The sequence below is a fragment of the Rhinopithecus roxellana genome, chromosome 5 (assembly GCF_007565055.1).
Source record: "Rhinopithecus roxellana isolate Shanxi Qingling chromosome 5, ASM756505v1, whole genome shotgun sequence".
NCBI lineage: Eukaryota > Metazoa > Chordata > Mammalia > Primates > Cercopithecidae > Rhinopithecus > Rhinopithecus roxellana.
Window position 1 is genome coordinate 168,707,271 of NC_044553.1, and position 16,681 is coordinate 168,723,951.

Consider the following 16,681-nt stretch of genomic DNA (forward strand, 5'->3'; position numbering starts at 1 on the left):
AAGGTCCACCTGCAGCTTGGACTTTCAGAGTCCCCATCAGTCTCCTGTGTTTGTGCCCCAACCTTGTTTCAACCCATCCCTCTCTGGTTGCCCCTATCTCCCTCCTGCAGAATCTCAACTTCAGGAAGGGCACTCCCCAAAAAGGCAAAGAATACCCCATCACTAGGCCACACCTCCCTGCCAAACTCCATACAATCTAATTCCATTTAGCCTTCCACCCTGACATCTTTCAGGGATGTGCCAATGGTAACTTTTGTGACTATTTTCCAATGTTACACAGGCACCTAATGACCTAGGACTGTTGTCCCCACTTGGAGGAGATGCCAGAGGATCCCAGGACTTCTCTAGCATTAGCTCTTCATAAAGTGACTTTATCTGAATGACTAGATATTTGCTAACTTGTAGGGCAATCTTTAAAATGGCTCAAATGCGGCACAAGGTAGGAACCTAGAACTGGGGGGATTTGAATTACTTTCTAGTAGAGAGGGCACTGAAAGGAGAGGAGAGAGGGTAGGCTTTGGAGACAGAGGGGACTGGGCTCACCAATCAGCTTCTTCCCTTCCTGCACATGTGACACTTTGCTTCCTGTATCTCAGTTTACTCACCTGCAAAATAGGGACATAGAGAACGGCCCTATTTGTTAAGATTACATGAGATAGTATATGTCAGGGTCTCTCAACTTCAGGACTATTGGCATTTGGGGCTGGATAATTCTTTGTTGAGGAGGGTGTTCTGTGCATTGCAGGATATTTAGAGGCATCTCTGTTTTGTACCCAAAGGCACTGCTACCCTGAGCTGTGAAAACCAAAAATGTCTCCAGATATTGTCCAAATTCCCCTTGGAAGCAAAATCACCCTCAGTTAAGAGCCACTGGTGTATGAGAACACACTTGATACCCAATCAGACTCTCACTATTGCTGGATGTATGTGACAAACTCACAGTTATAAATTCATTTATTAAAAAGATACAAAGCTGGTAACAGATCTGGGAGTGAAAATCAAATCTGTCAGGCAAATACTCTCTCATCTCTCATTCCCTCCTCATTCCCCGCCCCATCTCAGAACCTCCATCAAAGACCAGGTGTGCCTGGCGCGAGTTCTGCCTAAATGATCCAGACTGACCCCAGAACTCCCCTCCACTGGCCTGGATAATTCTTACAGTGTGGGCCTCCACCCTTGTGAAGTTGAATGCATTAATACCAGCAAAATATTTCTTAATCTCCTAAGCCTCAGCTTTGAATCCTTAAAAAGGAAAGAAAGAAATAGCACAAATCTCTTAATTAGAACGCCCAATCACTTCGATAAATATTTACCCGCTTCCGGCATGAGGCATGGAAACCCTGCGCCATTAGTCAATAGAGGTCAGCAAAGTGCACCTTGGGAACAGCGGGATGCAGTTCAGCTTGGCTTTGGAGCGGGTGTGGGGGAGAATGTTTCCAGTCTTATTCTTCTGCTAAAGACAGGTGAACAAACACATTCCATGCCTACCCTGCACACCTGCCCCTCACAAAGTCTCAGGTGGGCATGAGGGCCTCATTGTAAATCATCGCCTGGTAGTCTGGCTTCCAAAGCTTTCTGGAGAGAGGCAGTGTCCTCTTCCGCTAGTTGGGCCATGGAGCAAACCAAACCATTCCCCAGTGAGTGTTCTCTGGAGTGTCCTGGCTGGGCACCTTTGCTCCTATCTGGAACTCTCTTCCTTCCTTCCCACTGAGCCACAGCAAGGTCCACCCTCTACAGGCAGCTTCCCTAATGGTCCTGGTCCCCCCACCCCCACCCCCACCCTTCTACCCAGTACTATTTCCCTGCACAGGTTCTATTTAGCTCTGAGGGCCTAGATACAGCCTGGAATACAACCTAGAATTGGGGACAGTCTCGCCTTGTGTATGTTTTCGAAGGCAAGGGATTTCCTTAGATTTTGGAGGTAAGCTTTCCATAAATTCTTGCCAGGTAAGAAATTAGGTGCCGTTATTCTCATTTTTCAGAGGTAAAAATGGAGACCCCAGGAGTTTGGGGGTCTTGCCCAAGATCTTGCAGATCTTCAGGCCTCCTAAAGCCCAGGTTGGTGCTGCCACACAGTCCAGATGAGTGGATCCCTCTCTCCTGGCTGTAGTAACCTTCAGAGGCATCCTCACTGGAGCCTGAAATGGGAGTGGGGATGGGAGCAGGGTCTTAGAAAAGCAAGCTCTTAGCTCTGTTCCCCAGGGAGCAAAAACAGCTTGTCAGCTGGCAAAACTAAGAAAAGACACAAGGAAGCAGAAACCACTCAGGTGCTGGGGAAGGGGGAAGGGAAGGGTTTTGTTAGAAATATTTATTCATCCTGCCCCCTCTGCCCACCGCAACTTCTGCCCATCCTTTTGAGCTGAGCTCAAGCGCCACCCTTCCAGGAAGCCCTTCCAGAACCACTCTTCTCACAACTGTTCTTCCCTACTTCACACTTTATAGGCTTATTTCTTGTGGCTTTTCTTCTCAGAAATGCTATGAATTCCACTGTGGTGGCAGACAGATCTCTCTCTGCCTCTATCCTCTCCCACCTCACCCAGGGTTAGCTCTGAATTGCTCCTCCCCATTCCTTCCTTCCCGCCTCCTGAACGCTCCAAGGGTCCTTGGGCTGCAGGGATGCCCAAGGTCATCTGAGGACCCTGATAAAGAATGGGATTCCCAGAGAGGGAGAGGAAGGCCCGGTGACCTCAGGAGGGCCTTCTTGAGAGCCCAGAGGAGAGGAGCTGGGTATTCCCACCTGGGCGTGGCTGTGCCTATGCAGAACAAGGTTAGGGCTGCTGCCTGGCTTGCTCCCCCCAGGGCTTCCTAGCCTCTCTAGGCACGCAGAAAATATTGGAGGAGTTGAATCACCCAGATAGTTGTGTGTTATCATCATGGCCACCACAGCTAACTGTTATCGATCACTTAATATGCCAGGTTCTGTACTAAGTACATCACATGCATTATCTCCATTGATTCTCAGGACAATCCTCTCAGGTACTGGATTGTTATCTCCACTTTACAGATGAGGAAATGGAGGCTTAGCAAGATTAAATAAGTCCCCCAAGGTCACATAGCTTGAATCAGTCAGAGAATGGGAAGACAGAGTTGGGAGACCCTGGAAAGTTCTCTCCCTCCACTAGCCTCTGGCGCCTTCCCTGAGATGAGGTGGCTGCAGGATGAGCTCCCTCTGGGACCCTCTGGGGCCCTCCAGGTTCCTGTGGTCCCTCTCGCAGTCCTGGCCTGCATTCTCAGGAAAGCCAAGCTTGTAGATACAGCAGGGCATAGTAGTTAAGGGTAGGGACACTGATGCCCAAATGCCTGGGTCCATCGGTCACTGATGTGATCTTGGGCACATCATTGTACCTCTGTATATCCATTTCGCCATCTCTAAAATGGGGGTGATACTCATGGCACCCACTTCATTTCTTGTGTGAGTATTAAATGTGTTCATATTTGTCAAGTGCTTAGAACAGCACTGCACACAGCTTGAGCACTATGTAAGAGTTTGTTAAATAAATAAACATTTCCCTTCCTTTTGCTCTGTGTCGAGGTCCTTGCTTGTGGAGGAAGGTCTGCAATGCCTGGTGAGTGGAGGGGTGGGGGTAGGGGGGACAGAATTACTCTAGTGATGAAGACAAAGCCCAAGAATCAGAGGAGACTTATAGAATCAACCGAGGGGGCGGGGCATGGTGAGGGAGATTTCTGTCCTCTCCGAGCAGTTCCAACAAGAGGCTTCCAAAAATCAAAGCCAGTGGAAGGGATGACAGGGAAAGGTTTGCAACCCCACACATGGCACTGTGATCAGTTCCTCAAATAGGTGACCACAGCCTGGTGGCTGGCCTGAGCCATACCCTTCAATTCCTAAAAAAAAAAAAGGGGTAAAGCATATATTAACTCAGCTAAAGTGCTTGACGAATATTTTAAAATAATCAGAGAAGTGGCTCCTCGGACTGGCAGACAGTCGCACACCAACCACCTTGCACCCCAAATGAAGGGCTGGGGGCTGGGGAGCCGCTGCTCTGCAAATCCAGGCCAGGCTTTCTGTCTCACCCGGGTGACTTTTTTTTTTTTTTTTTTTTTTTTTTGATGTGCCAGGAATTCCTCTCCCACGTGGGGTGGACTCCGAGGTACTCAATTAAGCAGCCAATGAAAAGTCAGCTCTCCGGTAGCAAATGACCCTGACACTTCTTGTAACATAAACAGTTGAAACGTTTCCAATTAGAACTGGAGACAGAGACGTTTGAACTCTTTCTCTCGACTCCCCTCCTTCTTTAAAATAATTGTCAAGCCTTTGGACGGGGTGTTGTATACATGTTTTTTATTTTCTTTTCTCTTTCTCCAGCATAAAAGACATGCATTTTTCTCCTTGTTTTTCCTAATTTGTGGGGTGGCATGTGGGGGGGGGGGCGGGGAGATATTGGTGGTAAGCTTAAAGGGATGTTGGCCTGGTTCCTTACCTCCCTGCCCCCTTCCTGCTCAGGGTTCAGGCAGCCGGTGAGAGCGGGGAGCGACGCTGGGTGAGGAGTGAGTGGGAGCTACAGGCAGGAGAGGCCTGTTCTACCAAAACCAGGCTCTCAGTAAGGGCTGGGAATGAATGAATGAATGAATGTCTTTTCTTCAGCAAAAACTCGCACGTATCCAGCTTGCGCAAGCAAAGGGGTCGCTGAGGTTGACAATTAAAATGGATTCGAATCCTGACCCTCTGCCCAGCTCCGGGCAAATGACTGAGCTTTCTCAGCCTCTCTTTTTTGCTCTATAAAATGGGGTCCCCAGCCAAACTGCTTCCGTCGAGAGTGAGGTAAGGGAGAGGAGAGCGCTGCCAGGGTAGCAGTGCCCTGCCTTGTACCCAGTGAGTGCTCAAGCGCTGTTCTTCCTGACTGCGTAGAGTGGTTCTACCGCCCGGCTCTGCGGAGGAGGCGGCGCTCTGCAAAACCGCGTCGGGGACACGTAGCCGCGAACTCCTTCGGCGTGCCGGGCTCGGCGCTGGCGCTGGGGCTCACAGGTGAACTCGACGTGGGTCTGCCCTGCGGGAGCGTTCTGGCTTGTGTGGTCACCGGGGACGTGGACGTCGGGGCAGGAGGGACACCCGGGCCAGAGACAGAGCTGCTGTGCTTTTCTGTATGTACACAGTCCTCGTAAGACCCACTTGGGTCCCCGGGGCTTCTCGGCCCCCTGCGGGCGGGTGCCGTCGGAGCCAGTCCAGAGCGAGACTGAGAGGGAGGCCCGGCGAGGCGCCGCGTCCCTGGCATCTTAAAGGCATTGTGTTTAATAAATACAAGCGAGACGCACACCCGCTCTCATCCCCCTCTCCTCTCGGCTCCCAAATCGAGACTTGCTCTAGGACCCCCACTTTACAGGGTCTTAAAAACCCCTCTACTTTGAGTGGCAGCTTCAAAGAGCTCCCTTTAAAGTTCACCCCATCCCCCGCCCCCACGTCCCCTTTTACAGGCCACCCCTCCTCCACCACTCCTTCTAGACTTCTGGAGGACGACGACAACAAAACACTAAATGCAAGTTTAGAGGAGGGGGAAGTCTTCAGGCTTCCTCCAGAACGTGGGCTGTAGAAGTGACCTGTTACAGGCGTGCGCAGGAGTCGCAACAAGGTGGAATTTGGGTTTTCTTTTTCTTTCTTTTTTTCCCCTCTTTTCTTTTCCTTCTTTTTTTCTTTTTTTGTTTGTGTGTGTGTTTTTACCTTTTATTATTTAAATTGATACGTTTCATTACTAGGGAGAAAAATAAAATATTCCTTTGATACACAAAATCAAATTGATATTTAGCCTCTGCTTACTTTTTTATGCATGGCTCCTTTATACCACATGGTAGTGACAGATTGTTTGAGCTGGAAGGAAAAGCCATTCAAAGCTAATTAAGCAGCCATTCCAAGCACTATTTGCAAGCGGGAGGCTCAGAAGCCTCGGCATTTGTCAGCGCTCCCCCACCCCGCGTGGTTTTGACTGACAGCTCTGGCCGCGGACTGACAAGGCCCAGCAATTCCGCCAATCAGCAACGAAGAGCCCCTTCGGCGGTCCGTGATTGGTGATGTGCACCTTGCTCGGAGGCGTGGTCGGCGTCCCCCACGTGGGGCTGGAGCGAGAAAGGGGCGGAGCGGGTAAGAAGCGGGTGCGCCCACCCGTGACGTAAGGGGGAGGGCAGAGAAGGGGGAGGGGGAAAGGAAGCTCCAAAGAGGAGCCATTTTGTGTCTAATGAATGCTGCAGCCAGATGCTCGCATCTGTCGAGCCGTGCTTCTCCCTCCTTCGTCTTCGGTGCGCGCCGAAACACGATTTATGTTTTTATTTAGGAGAATAAATAAATGAAGAAGGGAGCGCAGTTCGGGGCTGGCGGCCGGAGCGGGCGCGGGGAGGTTCAGTTCTGAGGCGGGTGCTCACGTGTAACCCCCCGCGCTCCGGCCTCCGAGCGCCCGCTAGCTCTCAGCTCCTCATTAAGATGCAAAAGCTAACCTCCGGCTCCTAATGAGGGGAGAATATAGATCCAGGGGCGCGCGGTCGGCTCGCGCGCGCCCGCCGCGGGCCCCGGGGTGCGTGCGGGCTCGCGGACTTGCCGGGGAGGGCCCCGGGGGTCCCGCCTTGGCAGCCCACCGGGCGGTGCGCGCTTCGAGGGCCACTCCCTGCTTGCTAGTCTGCCAGGCCGTAACCCCGAGCGCGGGAGGGCGAGGCCATCGGTTTGCGGGCAAGCTGGCCCGGGAGTCGAGTGGCCTGTGCGACCAAGCGGGGAGTCCGGGGAGCGCGGGGCAGGGGTGGGCGAGGCGCGAGTGGGGGAGCGTCCGCGCCCCCCGGGGTGCCCAGGCTGGCGACCGAGACACCTACAGGCTTCTGCCAACGCCGTGACACTGCCGGGAGCAGGCTGAGCAAACCAGGTGGGAACTCGGAGTTCCCGGGCCTCGGCCGAGCAGGGTCCCGACCCCATCTCCAACCCCCTCAGCCTGGGGATGCAGTGAGGAGCCCGAGCGGCGAGGCTGCGGCGAGGGTAAAGTTGTCCCCACGGGGAAGGCGCCCCGAATGGGGCCAGCCGTGGCTGAGCCTGTTGTCCACGGGCAGCCAGGCCCTTCCATCTGCGCTGCCCGCCAAGCCAGAGTCCCTCAGACTTCTCGCAGGCAGCCGCCGCACATCAAAGGAGCTGTTTATTTGGCTTTCTGAAAAGAAGGGCGAGTGAACAAAGGAGAGCTGGGGGCTATGGGGGGGAGGCGGGCAGAAGAAGGGGTGAAGAAAAGGGGACATCCTCAGTTATGAGCAAATTTTTAAAGGTCGGAGGCAACTTTAGGAGCCACCATTTTATCAGTACTAAATCTTTTGAAGTGAAAACATTAAAGTGACAAAGTGATTCTGTTTGTTTTATAGTATCTAATTGGGCTGCTTTGCAGACCTAATGAGATTAGAGGGAGGAATCGTTCGCCGCCGCTGCAGAATAAACTGATACATTACTACCAGCCACAGGTTTTGAAGATTGTACAGCCTGTCTTATTTTCTTTTGTTGTTATTCCTCTGTCTTCCCTCTTTCCTCCTCCCGCCAAATAATTATTTGCTAGTAGATCGTGGGAAAAAAAAGAGGAGGAAAAAAACTCTAGCAGCCCAGGACTATAATATATATCTATTTATTATATGTCTTTCGGTTAATTCCTGATCTGAGGAGCGCTGTTTTTCACTCCCATGCGAAAGTCACCAGCGGGTAGGGCCTGATTGCTACTTTTCATGCATAGTTTTAGACACAAGAGGGCATTGTGACGTCGCGCCCAGCGGCACCCAGTCGTAGGCCGAGTCCCGCAGCCCCACGTGGGGGCCCCGCGCTCCCATTGGCCAGCGCCGGACGAAGCTGCCACATTATTTTGTTACTTTTCAGTCCCTATTTGGAACTGCTCTCGCGGCAGTTCAGACCTCGTGCTCGTCCCCCTCGCCTGTCTGTGTGTGGTATCCGTAGGTCCGGGGCACTTTTTTTTGGTGTGTGTGTGTGCGCGCGCGTGTGTGTGTTGGGTGTGTGTGTTTTGGGGGTTTGCCGGGGCGCGGAGAGGAGAGCCGGGCAGAGGGGAAGGAAGGAAGCCGCAGAGCTCCCCGGTCTCGGGCTGCGTCTCCTTTCCAGCGCTCTCCTGCTTGTGCGCTCCGAGGCGGCAGCGGCGGTGGCGCCGAGCGCTCCTCGCTGGGGACGCGGCGCTCGAGCTGGGAGCAGCGAGAACCCTTTGCGGAGGCTTCCCGTACCCGCTGGAGTTAGGATGCCAGGGCGTTTGATTTGCACCTACTGAGCCCGGAGTTCCTCCCCGGCCCTGGGAAGGGCTTGCAGCAGCGGCGGCGGCGGCGGCGGCGGCAGCGTCAGTAGCAGACGGAACAGCAGGCTCTCCTCTCCGAGGGGGGGCGTCGAAGCGCCCGCGCCGGGCTCCCGCCCTCACCCTCCGGCGCTCCTGCGGCCCCAAGCCACCACCTCGTAGCCCGCCTCCTTCCTCTTCTCGCAGCGAGCCCCAGGCCCGGCCGCCTCTAGGATCTGACCCGCGCGTCTCGGATGCTTGGGGCTGCCCCGGCGCGCCCCCCTACAGGCGCGACGCGCTGAGTGACCCAGAGGGGGCCCGAGCTCGCCCCAGGAGGGGCCCCTGGCCTCGGGACCCCGCGCCGGACCTGCCGGGGTGCCGACGATGTCCGCGCAGTCCCAGGCACTGACGCGCTCGACGCAGCCCAGGGAGGGCGGCCGGCCGCTGCCCGCCGACCCCTAGGCGCACAAAGCCCGCGCCCGCCGCCCGGCCCCGGCGCCCGCCGACGACTTTGCCGCCTGCTCCGCGGCTCTTTGTCTCCACTTGGGGCGGGCGCCCGACTCTGGGATTTCGCTGCGAGAACGAGCTGGGGGGGCCGGGGGCGAGCTCTCGGTTTCCCGGCCGCTCCCCGCTCGGGCTCGGCTCCCCCCTCCCCCGCACCTCCCCGGCCCGGGCTCTCGGCGCTTCCACGCTCTTGGAATCACGACCCCTCCCTGCCATGTATCCGCAGGGCAGACATCCGGTGAGTAATTGCAACTCGGTTTATTTAAGCATCTATCATGGCAGGGTAAACGAGGCAGTTTATCTGGCACCTCCATTTTGCTTGTTGCTACCTTTATGGTGTGTGTTTGTGCGTGTGCTCTCACACAAAGGGGATGCGGCCGGGGGGCGCCGTTGAGAGAGGAGGTTAATTCCGCGCGAGTGGCGCGGGGGGCTGCCTGTGTTCCAGGGGGAGCTGTTCACGCGGTCCCCGGCCCAGCTCTTAAGTCTCCCAACTCACCCGGCTTGTCTCCCGCCCCCGCCTTACTGGGGAGAGGGAGGCCCTTGGTGAAAGGCATGGGAGCCCCGCTGCCGACGGGGAGAGATGGGGCGCCCCCCCTCCTCCCTGTCGGAGAGCTGAGAAACTTGCTGGGAAGGTTCTGGGCTGAGGGTGGCCTCTCTGGTTGGGCGCCGTCGGGGAGGGGCCGGGGCCGCGGCCGCTCTGAGAGCCGTCTCATGCCCCCGCCCCCTCCCCTGTCTTGTCTTCGCGGGCTCCAGGCTCCCCATCAACCCGGGCAGCCGGGATTTAAATTCACGGTGGCTGAGTCTTGTGACAGGATCAAAGACGAATTCCAGTTCCTGCAAGCTCAGTATCACAGGTAAGGCCGGTGGGGGCCGCCCCGGGGCTGGCGGGGAGGGGCGGCCCCTGTGCGGCTCCTGCCATCCCCCGCGGGGACGGAGGGGGCTCCTGACCCAGGGGCGGCGGGGCAGCCCGGGCCTCCGCCTTTTGTTTCCCCTTTCCGAGCGCGCCGCCTTAACCCTTTATTGCAAGCAGCCGCCCGGTTCCCAGCGCCGCCTGTGGGGTCCCCGAATGAGGGTCTAGGTCGCCGCGAGCGGATTCACTCCGGGTTCTGGGTGTGGGAAGCCAGCGTCAGGGTCCTGCTCCCCTGGGGCGGTGATAAGTCCTCTGACTGGGCCGCGGGAAGTTTCGAATTGTTTCACATCCCCCTCCCCACGGCGGGGACCCAAATCCCCTCGCGTCCCCTGGCTGTGGGATAAGAGGGCGCCCCCGGGGGGTGTCAGGGAAGTGGAAAAGTGGCTCCGGAGGCCCTTGGGTCGGGGCCTCAGAGGAGGCTGCCCAGGCGCCAGGCCTGAGCCGGCTTCTTCTGCCCTCGCAGCCTCAAAGTGGAGTACGACAAGCTGGCAAACGAGAAGACGGAGATGCAGCGCCATTACGTGATGGTGAGATGCGGCAGTGGGCCTGGGGGGCAGTGGGGGCGCCGACCCCGGCCGGGGGCGCGGCGTGTATCTGGGGAGATGAGCGCCAGGTCCCCACCACCCCCAGCCGCAGGGCGGCCTTAGTAGAGGGCATAATCTGGTCTTGCCCTCCCCTTCCCCAGCTTCCATTGCCGGGGCCACTTGGAGGAGGGTGAGTGAGGGGAGGGACAGAAAGAGAAACCCCGATTCCAGGCCGGCGACTTCTGTATTATCTTTGTGTGCCTTTAATTTGTGTTTTGAAAGTTGCCCAAGGGCCGATTGCCATTGCCCTATCTTGACTAGTAAGATAGGATTGGATCAGCCCATGTGAAATTAGGGTTGCTAAAAATCTCTCTTAGTGACCTCCTGGAAGTGTTTAGAAACTTTTCTGCTTTGCAGCTGGGATCTAGCCAGAGTGGGACAGAAGCTCTCCTTCCCCAGGATGTTGTGAGGAGTGGAGAGGCCTTATAAAGCCCTCTGCTTTCACTCCCCTCCTCAGGGATCCCCCAGCTGGGTATCTTGTCCGTGCTGGGGCAGTAGGCAGACTGTCTTCCTTTTGCCCAGTGTCCGTTTCAGCAAGTTTTAATCTTCATTTGTGAGAGGGCACGGCTGCCTGCACTGCTTTCCACATAAGAGGCCTTCGACACAGTGCTAAATAACTCTCAGAGGACAAGAGGGTCCCAGTGTACACACGATTCCCTGTTGAACCTGAACCTTGTATAAACAGGATATAGGGCACATGTGGTGCTTGTGGGAGGGAGGACCCAGCTCCCCTTACTACCACGTATATAACGTTCTGTTGAGATGAGAGGAACACTCGCCCTTGTCAGCTCTTAAACCGCTCTGTAAGCTGGCTTTGGGGTTTGATTTAAACTTCTTTAGCAAATGTATCGTAAAAGTATGACTTGGCCAAAACCTTTCCAAGAAAAAACTGATTTTCAAAAATGATCACATTTCTGTGTTGTCTGTTAATAGCCATTCTTTTTACTTTTAGTACTATGAGATGTCCTATGGCTTGAACATTGAAATGCACAAGCAGGTAAGTGCTCTTCTCTTCTGAAAAATATATTTCATTTTTTAAAAACTTACATATGTGGATGTCTTATGTTCTATCTTGTTTGAAAATGAGCCTAGTTCTTTTATTCCTCCCCCTTCTCCTTGAAGAGTAAATGGATCAAGTCCTTGAAATGCAAGGTCTGAGGCTTTGCTGATTTTTTTTTAGACAGGTTGAGCTTTTAGCATTCGAGCTTGTGAAATTAGTCCTGGTCTTGGATCCTGGTGGAGGATAAAGGACCAAAGGGAAAGTTGTACCTCCAGGATCTGCCTTACAAACTCCTGAAAGCCCAGAGGTGGCTGGCTGCTTTTATCTGTTTTAATGTAGAATTCTCAAGAGGAAATACAGGAGGATTTTTTTTTCTTTCTCTCTCTTTTTTTTTCTTTTTGCAAAAATGTGATGTTCTGCGTTGATAAGATTAAACTTCAAGAGCCTTAAAAGCCAGGCTGAGCTGTCGAAATTTAAGGGAATGAAGCTGCTAACTGCTTAAAAATATAAAGCCATAATGAAATATAACTTTAATGCCTTGCATTGACAAGGTGGCTTTTTCATCTCTGTCTTGATTTGAAGGCAGCTGAATTCCCATTTTACAGAGAAGCAAGCTGAAGCTCCTGGATGAAGTAACTTGCCCAGGGGCAGCCTAGCCAGGACTTTTGAGATGGCTGGGGGTTGAGCTCAGCTTTGAAATCCTGAAGTCAAACCAGTTTAGCTAGTGTGGTGTCGTTTGATGGATATGTAAACTACCTGGTATTGTCACTCTTCTAATAACAGTATACCTCAAACCGAGCAAATACAAACACCCTTTATCTCAGCGCATATCAGTAACTAGTCCCGGTGCTAGGCTGGGCTGTGGGAGAGGCCTGTTTGTGTATTTGTGTTCTGAGGAAAGGCTGCCTATAATTTGGCTTGGCCAGCGATTAGAGTTGACTTGGCATGTATAAATGGAGCAGGCAGGCCGGTTGTTCTTTTTAACAATTGGTGTTCATGAAATCTCAGAAGACTGTTGACTCATTCTAGCCTTTGGTGACCGTGACTTGAATGGATTTTCTGCTGTAAATTAACAGTCGTTTACAAGGTTTCAATTTTGTTCTTTAAGGAGGCAGGACCCAGGGCAGGTGAGAAGGGCAGGTGACTCTGGAAAGTGGGCAGATTCCTACCCACTCGAGTGGCTTCCTGTAGAGCCTTTGGGATCTGTAGTTTCCTTTCCCCTCCTGGAGGGAACCCCAGTGTTGAGTGAAGGGAAGCCAGAAAGGGGCCTGAGTTTATTGAGCAATGTGTGGGAAGCCAACTTGTGGCTTCCTGAGGGATTAGTTAGTCCCTTAGGAAGGCACATGAAGGCTACCATGTTTTTACTTCTTGACACACAGAAATAATAAACAGACAGGGCTTTATATGTAAAGATACTTCTCCTCGGGAAAATAGAATCAAGACAGGTTCTGCGACTGGAACGGGCCGGGTCCCGGAAGAATGCTTGAAATGGAACTGGGGTCCCAGGTGTTTCAAGGACCTTGGGGTGTATGCAGGGTGCCACTTCCTCCCTTTGTCTACCCCCCTCTTTTTTTTTTCTCAACGCTTAGTATCTTGGGTGTGTTTAAAGAAGGTAATTGCGCCCAGGTTTAAAATTTATAGCAGCAGTTATTGTAAGAGCTTGGTAATTAAGGTGTAATGTCTCGTTGCATGTTGAGGTCTGCATGGGTGGTGTTCCGCATGTCTGTGAATGGATGGTGCTTTGGCACTAAGAATCCACCTTGGCTCGCAGCAGATCTGTTCTGTGAGTCCTGGGGATGCTGTGAACGCAGGAAGAGTTAAATATCTTAACGCATTTGGTGGTGGGGTTTATATAAAGAGCAGCTGTGTACATCTGGGATTTCTGGCCATTCCCCAAACAAGGTTCTTAAGGGGAGAATGCCTGGGGTTTGGCTACGTTGTCTCATTTAATCCTCTCAACTGCCAGTGGTGGATAGAGGGATTCTTTGCCCTCTTTTTATAGGTGAGGAAACTGAGGCTTCAGGGAGGCCAGGAAGTCAGAGCTGGGACTCAAATCCAGCCGTCTGGCTTTCCCACTGGGCACTTTACCTTGCTTGCCACTCACCTTTGCCCTCTAGCCTGAGTTCCCAGCCCGAACATGTGTGCTCTGAATGCAGTGGCTTCTCAAGCTTATGGCAGTCTCTGAGTTGGGTGAAATCACCCTGTGGCTGTGGAGGAACAAAGAGGCAAGGAGGTGAAGAAACCTGTGCCATGAAATGCAACCCTAACCTAATGGAGTTGGCCACTCCCTAGGTTTGCAAGGGTTCTGGAGAAGAAAGCCCTGCCACTAATTGTAGTGTGGGTCTTGGGTGCATTTGGCGAATGGTGGTTAGGCCTGAGCAAACAAGTTTATCAGCTGACCTGTTTAGCGGTTGACTGGTGTTTTATCTGCACACACAATCAAGTGACTGGAGTGCTTGAATTATTCATGCAGTGTCCTGCCCTCTAGACTTGACTGTTCGTGTGATTACGTCTGCCTGGAACAAACAGGCTGGATTCTTCATCTGTAAGCTGGGGTGGGGGTGGGGACTGTCTGTACTTTTATATAATAGATGATCTACAGAGCTAGCACCTTGGGAAGTGTGGCCGTCCTCAGCCTGCGCACGCATACGCTCACACGCACTCCACCATCACCACCACATATTTTTTTTTTAAAACTCTCCTTTGCTGGCTCTATGGGAAATGCCAATTAGCTGGGAACCTCGAGTCCTGCCAGATGGGCCTGGGTATTGACAGAGGGCAGCTGATGAGGTGCGTCCAGCCCATTTTTATTTTACTGAGAGGTTAAACTCACTGTGGCTGGCTCCTTCTCTGGCTGTTTCTCTGTCTCTCTCTTTTTCCAAGCTGTCAAAATCCCAGAGAAGTAATAAATGGTTTCTCCTCCTACTCTTCTGCCTCCCTCCCTAATTACGGTAAAGCAAAGATTACAGAATCACAGGCCTGGCCCGGGACTTGAAGAGGTCACCCACCTCCACCAAGCCCCCTGCTTCCAGGCCAAATGTCGAGGGTGGTTCAGAGAGGCTGGGGAGGCAGTGATGACTGACTGGCTCATCAGTTGCCATCTTGTTTGTGCAGAGGCTTTCCAGTGTCAGCCACAAATAACAAAGCCAGCTTAGAACCAGGGGCCCCAGAGCGACTGCCATGTGTTGGATTTGAGGCACTGACGCTCTGAGAAGCTGGGTCAGGCAGCCTTTTCACCCACTGTTGGTGAGCACCTGATGTTTTTGAAAGTGGACTTGAGCCATTTTGATTTTGGGGCAGTGTTGTGCCAACACGATACAGTCACCTATTTTTTCTGTAAACTGAACAACCTTTCCTGTAAGTTTCTCTTTGAATCCTGGAACTGGAAGAGCCCTTTGGGTTCTCATGCAAACTTTTCAAGTTACAGATAAGGAAACGGAGGCCCAGAGAAGGGAAGCTGATGTATCCAGTCATACAGTCCCACGTTAGTGGTAAAGCTGCTACTGCTGCTTCCCTTCCAGCCTGAGACTCTTTTCTGTCAGACTCAAGAAATGAAGAGTGCTCCTTTTCTAATGTACTCTGTCTTTAATTACTATTGCTTCTTTCTGCGTTATTATCCAAATAGGCTAAGGCTACAAACCTGGCCCCACCAGAGTCCAAAGTGCCCCATTTCGGGTTGTATAATCATATCGCCGAACCCTTATTGTCCACAGTCCTGTTTTGAATTGCCAGCTATTTGCACAACTAATGATTTGATGTGTGTAATAATAATACATAATGCATAACTAGCAATCCCAGAGGAAAGATTCATTGACGGAGAAGGGAGGTACAACCTGTGAACTTTTTACCCTAGCCATGGGCTGCCATAAACACAGAGCTGAGGTGGGAAATGGAAAATCCCCATTTGTCACTCCCCTCCCCTCCCCTTCCCGCTCTGGATCTTCTCATCTAAAGGATAAGGGGCTCGGCTGGAGGATCTTGAGGCACACAGAAGTTCTGTGACCACGGTGAAGGTGCAAGGTACAGGTGGCCAGAGGGAGCTACCAGGCAATGAGGTTACCAAAGACTCTGCCAAGGAGTTGAGCCTGTCTTGGTAGGAGAATGTGGGACCACTTGCAAAGTAGAAGGCGTCAAAGGTCCTTAGACTAGGGAAATGCCTATTTGTGTGGCATCTGAGTTGAACTGTGAATTTTTTTTTTCTTTTTTGCCAGAGTGCTAGCATCCAAGAACCTCCCTATGCCCTGGTATCCATCTGACTTTTCCTGCCATACTGATCTTCCCTGGAACAGACTGTAATCACGAGTCCTCTCACTGAGGGGGTGCCTGCCTCGCTCAGCTTTGGGGTCTGGGGGCTCCAAGCTCCCTGCACGCTGTCTAGCTAGAGGGAGGCTGCCCAACCCCTCAAGACTGCCTTTGGACCCCTTTTCTCTAGTTGCCAGTGGGAGTGGTAGAGTGGGGGTTTCAGTGCTTTTGGGGTCTTTTCCTTCTTGTGCATCTGTCATTGAAATGACCCTGGGAGATGAGCAAATGGTCCCTTGTCCTTACTTTACAAATCAAGGGGTGGGAACCTGGCTCCTAATTCAGGACTCATTCTCTGAACTCTTTTGGACCAGGAGCCCATGGCAGACGGCAGAGTTCTTCCTTTGCTTGAACTCCTCCTTCCCACCTTGCGGAGGAAGGCTCTAGGCTGTTTGTTTCCATTTTGTGGAAGGAGGAGTCCCTCAAGGAATAAATCTCCCTTTGCTTTCTCAGTGGGAGAAAGTCCTTCTATCTCATTGTACAAAATACTGGGACACCAGGGGCAAAAAGGTGACAAAGACCTAACCTCGGCAGTGTTTTCCCCTGTGATCTGGCACTCATTCCTCATCTCGTTTTTGTAGGTATGGAAGAAGCCCCTCTGCTGAGGTCTCTATAGCACTTAGTATGTAATAGGTGCTCAGTAGACATCTTGGTTTTTCTTCAAAATTTACTCAGGTTATCTGAGAATAGAGTTGCGATTCCCTGAACCCTGAGTAGGAAGTGGGGATTTTAGTTGTGGGCTGGCCGCCCGCTCTGCAGGCTTCCTCCTATGGCCCGGCATCCAGTTTCTTCATCAGTGAAATGAGGGGGTTGGATTCATTCCCAAAGCGGTTATTAGGGGCCTGGGATGTGCTGGGTGTGGGCAGAGGTTGGTTACACAGCCGAATAAGACACCATTCCCTCTGCGGGGGAGTTGGATGTCTAAATAAGTAATTGCAATGCAGTGAGGTAAGTGCTAGTGTGGCCCGAGTGTCACAGGAGGAGCACCTAGCACAGAACAGCTTATTCTTCCTGGGAGGGGAGAGTGGGGTGAGAGCGGACTTCACGGAGGGCTTTACTTGAGGCGAGTCTTAAAGGGAGGGTTTATGAGGCAGAAGTCGGCAGCGGAGGCCCCTCCAGGGTGGCAACAGCTCGTGGCAAGGCAGTGAGA

The 16,681-nt window shown here is 52.8% G+C and overlaps 1 protein-coding gene and 1 long non-coding RNA gene across 19 annotated transcripts in view; both read left to right on the top strand.

The window, feature by feature from the left end:
- The first annotated feature begins 4,542 nt into the window (after positions 1 to 4,542).
- Positions 4,543 to 5,929, top strand: LOC104662615. Its single transcript, XR_748017.2, has 3 exons — positions 4,543 to 4,780; positions 4,868 to 5,100; positions 5,431 to 5,929. It is a non-coding gene; the product is annotated as an uncharacterized LOC104662615 (long non-coding RNA).
- Positions 5,930 to 7,835: 1,906 nt separating this feature from the next.
- The window catches only part of TLE3 (TLE family member 3, transcriptional corepressor), a 50,280-nt gene continuing 41,434 nt past the window's right edge, over positions 7,836 to 16,681 (top strand). For 13 of the 18 annotated variants that reach the window (XM_030929794.1, XM_030929796.1, XM_030929797.1 and 10 more), the window contains exons 1-4: positions 8,474 to 8,976; positions 9,492 to 9,592; positions 10,112 to 10,175; positions 11,185 to 11,229. In XM_030929794.1, coding sequence (XP_030785654.1) covers positions 8,953 to 8,976; positions 9,492 to 9,592; positions 10,112 to 10,175; positions 11,185 to 11,229 — 234 coding nt within the window. In that variant the 5' untranslated portion in view covers positions 8,474 to 8,952. The other 5 variants (XM_010363650.2, XM_010363654.2, XM_010363653.2 and 2 more) reach the window with 2 other exon arrangements.